At 55.3% G+C, this 4,584-nt stretch overlaps 1 protein-coding gene across 1 annotated transcript; it reads right to left on the bottom strand.

Moving 5' to 3' along the window:
* Nucleotides 1-638: 638 nt before the first annotated feature.
* On the bottom strand, nucleotides 639-2,942 carry LINJ_18_1320 (conserved hypothetical protein; the record flags this gene model as incomplete). The annotated part of the gene is made up of 1 exon (XM_001464909.1): nucleotides 639-2,942. The coding sequence occupies one exon, from the start codon at nucleotides 2,940-2,942 to the stop codon at nucleotides 639-641; it is 2,304 nt and encodes a 767-aa protein (XP_001464946.1).
* Nucleotides 2,943-4,584: the final 1,642 nt, after the last annotated feature.

The raw sequence follows: 4,584 nt of genomic DNA, 5'->3' as shown, positions 1-4,584 counted from the left end.
AGAGGCACCTCTAAATGATAACGAACATGAAAAAAAATCGCAACGCGAAAACACGACACAGACAGAAACAGCGAAAAATCAAAGGCGAAAATGAAAAGAGCAACAACCGCACACGAAACAACGACTACTACCGATAAGCCGAGGAAGGAGGAGGGAGGAGAGAGGGAGGAAGGAAGAAAGGGCGGGCAAAAAGAAAAGCAACAGAGGGAGAACAGAACGTACCAACACACTTCCCTTCAGAGGTATAGAAAAGAACAAAGAACTACAAGGCATGAAGACGTGAACACGCAGAAAAAAAGAGCACCACCCGTACACGTGCACACAAAAGCTTCAGTGGAATATCCCTATATATATATATATATATTTATGTATATATGTATATACATATAAATATATATATACGTACATGCATACACATATAAACATACATGTATATGCATACACACATACACAGGCTTTGGATGACAGTGAGAGGAGAACAGGGACGGCCGCCACAACAGAGGAGGTCGACATATAAAAAAAAAATCACTGAGAGAAACGAAGAGAACCACGCTCCCAAGGCACACAGAAGCACATCGTCCCTCTTGTATTCGCTTTTCGCCGCTACAGCCGCAGCTGCGGCCCAAGTGTCCATACAATCACCAGTTAACGGGGCCGTTGCTCAGACTGCTGAAAGACTGACCCAGAGGGGAGACAGGGACTCCGGGGCTGCCGAGAGGAGCGCCGCTGCCACCCAATGACCCACCAGACCCGTTGGCCGTCGGCACAATCAAGAAGACGCCGTTGGAGCCGCCCATCTGCTGCGGGGTTGAGGGCATCAAGGTGGCTGGAACGTAGCTGCAGCCCACCTGCTGGCCGGCGCTGTTCATGAGCATCACGTACGGTGCGCCCCCTGCTACGCCACCCGGCGACTGCGGTACCCCCATCGCGGTCGGCGATGATGTGGTGTTCAGCAGGGGGTACGCCATACATCCGTGCGGCGGCAGGGCAAATATACTCGGCGCGAAGGCGTAGGCGATTCCACCGCCCGCGTTGGCGACGTTGTTGGCGCTGTTCTGCTGCGCCGGCGGCAGCGGTTGCGGCTGCTTCGCCGAAGGCGCCGTCCGTGCTGCGGCGCCGCCGTGGTGAGCGCTGGACTGGTGGTGCCAATCGTTTGATGTAGCCTGCGCTCCGCTTGCAGCGCGCGAGGCCGCCGAGTTTGATGGCTTGGGCGCAATCGGCGCCACGGCCCTTGGCGCAGGCGCATGCTTGAAGTCGCCTTGCACGTTCGGGTCCACGTGCACGGAGTGGATGAAATTGCAGCGCTTGCCGCGGTTGCACATGCGGTTGAAGTAGTAGTGCGCGCAGTGCGAGAGCGGCGCGGTGTGCTCCCGCCAGTTGGTGCTGCCGCGCGTGACAAGAATGCGCTCGCTGGGAATCACCTCCGACGGCGATCGCTCGTTCGGCGCTAGGACGGTGACCTCATCACCGGCCGGCAGTCGCGGATACGTGCACAGGGCGAGGCTGCGCCATGCATAGTTGACGTGGATGCTGCACCGCGACGCTTTGCGGATATCGGCGTGCACGAACTTGCACATGTCGCCCTTCGAGCAGCTTTGGGGGTTCTCAAGATTGAACTTGCGGCACAGCACGAGCCGCGACACGCCCAGAGCCGGGTTTGGGCGGTGCAGCACCTGCGACGCTGGAATAGATAGCAATGTCTCGAAATCTGAATCGTAGACGCTAACAAGCTCGCCCTGGCTGGTGGGGCTGCTGCCGCCTTTCTGCAGACTTTCAGCAGCCAGCTGGCCAGTGGAGAGGGAGCAGTTGCTGCCGCTCACATGCTGACGCCGTGACGCGGCGCCGGCGCGCTGCTGTCGCTGCTTCGAATGGTTCGGGGAGTTCTTCGGCGGTGCCGCCGCGTGATCTGCATGCAGGTTCGACTTGGCCGACGGCGCCGAGCCACATGACTTGGAAGGATCGCCGCGGCTTGGCGTCTTGGGCGAGCGCGTCCTGCCCTCGCCGGCTTTGGCATTGTTCTCGGGGGGAGAGATGAAGGTGCACTGGTGAGTCTCACCGAGCGCGTCCTTGTCAAGCGCCTGCGCGGCTGACGCCGTTTCTGTGTTCGGGCTAGAGATGTTCACCTCCGCTTCAAAGAGAAGAGAGCAGGTGCCGCTGGGGGAGACGCAGCTGGTGTTCCCGCCGCATTGCGGCGACGAAGTCGTTTGCGCGAGTGGGCTGGGAGCCGAGGACGTCGACGACGACGAAGACGAGTAGATCGCCTGAAACGGCGCGCCAACGCCGTCCACCAAGTTACGGATACATGTGGGCCTCATAGGTTCCGGGGCATTCACAATGTCGCTTGCAACGGCGGCCTCGCCGCCACAGGCTACCCCATCAGCAGCGGAGGGCGAAGCCGGCCGCGCCACGGTGCACGCCGAAGACGGTGAGCCGAACTTCACAAGCGGCGTGATGCTCACCGTCTGTGGGCTGTTACCGAAGGACGACGAGTTGCTGTGTAAGCCAGCACCAGCGCCGATGACGCCGTTCCCAGACGCAAACGCTGGCGATCCAGCGAAACCGCACGATGACGCCGAGGCCCCTACACTTCCGGACAACGAGATCCTCGACGGACCCCCAGCAGAGTAGCCGCTGTTGATTCCCTTCTGGAGGGGTGTATCCGGGGCGGAGCACACGGGCATGGCGCTGCTGGCCACGACGCCGGTGGCAGAGTCCCCAAAGTGCGACTTGTAGGAAGACAGTGCTTTCGCGAAGAAGTTAATCGCGTCACTTCCAGGGGTGGTCGGCGCTTGGTCAACCGAGATAGAGGGAGAGGAAGCCATGTCCCCGTGGCCTGACTGTCCAGTAGCGCTCACTGCGAGCCCTGGCGCCGGCATGCCCGCCGCAGAGCCACTGGACGGGTAGTGTGAATTCAACGTCATGGACTTGCCCGTGTTAAGCATTGCTCGCCCAGCGATAAAAAAAAAGGGAAAAAGAGAGATGGTGAGCCCCTAAAGACAGAGAAACGGAACAACCAAAACGACGAGAAGAGCAATGAAGGCGGAGAGAAGAGGGGAGAGACGTGTAAGGTTGTGCACGTGAGCCGGAGGCACAGATGAAGAAAAGGTGGAAAAAATACAGAAAAATGCACAAAGAAACACGCAGCACACAGTACAGCAAAAAAGGGGAAAAAAAGAATGAAGCACGGAAGAGGTGCTCGTATTTGTTCACCTTTCTTCAGGTAGGACAGGATGTGGATGCCAATAAGAATCGCTCCGCCGCTCCCTCAGGCGGTTGCACGTAGGCTTTTCGTATCCTTCACAATGCCACGGTTGTCGTTACCCCTTTCTCTTGCGGTTCTTTGTTGTTGTCGTCGTCGTCGTTTTTTTTTTCGATCCTTATCGTAAAAAGGAAAAGGCGAAAAAAGAAACTCAACCAAAGTGAGAGTGGCGCTGTCTGTGTGTGTGTGTGTATGTTTGTGTATATATTGTTTATGTATATAGCAATATATATATGTATATATATGCGTCCGTGTTCGTGTTCTGGCCGCTTGCCGTCACTGTCTCTCTCTCCCTCGATCTCTAGCCGTCTTCTCGTGTTATATTTCGCTTGAACGTACAAGAGGGAAACGGGGGAGGGGGGCGTACAAGCAAAGAAAAAAAGCAAAACAAGAAGAAGAGCGCGATGCAGTCGGCGTGGAAGAAGGAGGAAGATGCATAGAGAGACGGAGATGACGAGGGCAAAGAGGGAGAAAAATATATATATATATAAAGAACTATAAAAGAAAAGCTAGAGAGAGCAGAGAGACAACGAAGGCACAGGCATACAAAGACGCATACACTTCGTGGCAAGTGGAGCGTGATGGGAAGGAGACGGACAAGGTGTAGTCGTGTGTGTGTGTGTGTGTGTGTGTGTCTGCGTGTGTGGGGGGAGGGGGGTGTCTCTTGCTGTCGCCGCTTCCTTTTTTCTGTTTGTTTCTTTGCTTCTTCTTCCGTATGCTCTGCTTTCTTTTTTTTTTTGGTGGTTGCTCAACCAAGAGAAGGAGGAGGAGGGGGAGGGGAGGGATAAGCAAACAAAGAAATGGACAGTGATGATGATGATGGGGTCAAAGAGCAAAACAAAAACAAAAAAAAAAAGGCTGCACAGACTCACGAGTAAACAGGAACAAAAACAAGACAATAGAAGAAACGAAAGTAGTCAATATTTGTGACGCTCATAGAGGGAGAGAGCGCGCGCCCGAGACAGGGAGGAAAGGGTGTAAGGTTAAGAGGGAAGGAAGGAGGGACGAGTGACCCTGGAGGAGATGAAGAGAGCGTGAAAACCGAAAAAAAAAAGGAAAGAGAGGGTTAAGAGGGACGCAGCGCGTGCAGCAAAGCCGTAACCCGTCTCCCTCTTTAGTGTATGTGTGTGCGTGCGCTTGGTTCGTTATTTCTCTTCCTTCGAAGACAGAACGCTAGACCAAAAGCAGCCAGCAGCAACACGCTCAGCACGGAAAGATGCAAGTCAAAGTTTCTTTTCCTCTCTCCACAAGTAACAGCAGCAGCAGAAGCTTGTTGCAAACTGGCGCGCGTGTGCGTGACGGCCCTCAAAACAGGTAGAGAGGAG

The sequence above is a fragment of the Leishmania infantum genome, chromosome 18, assembly GCF_000002875.2.
Source record: "Leishmania infantum JPCM5 genome chromosome 18".
Lineage (NCBI taxonomy): Eukaryota > Euglenozoa > Kinetoplastea > Trypanosomatida > Trypanosomatidae > Leishmania > Leishmania infantum.
Note: the sequence above shows the minus strand (reverse complement) of the source record. Positions and strands in the feature narration are given on the sequence as shown.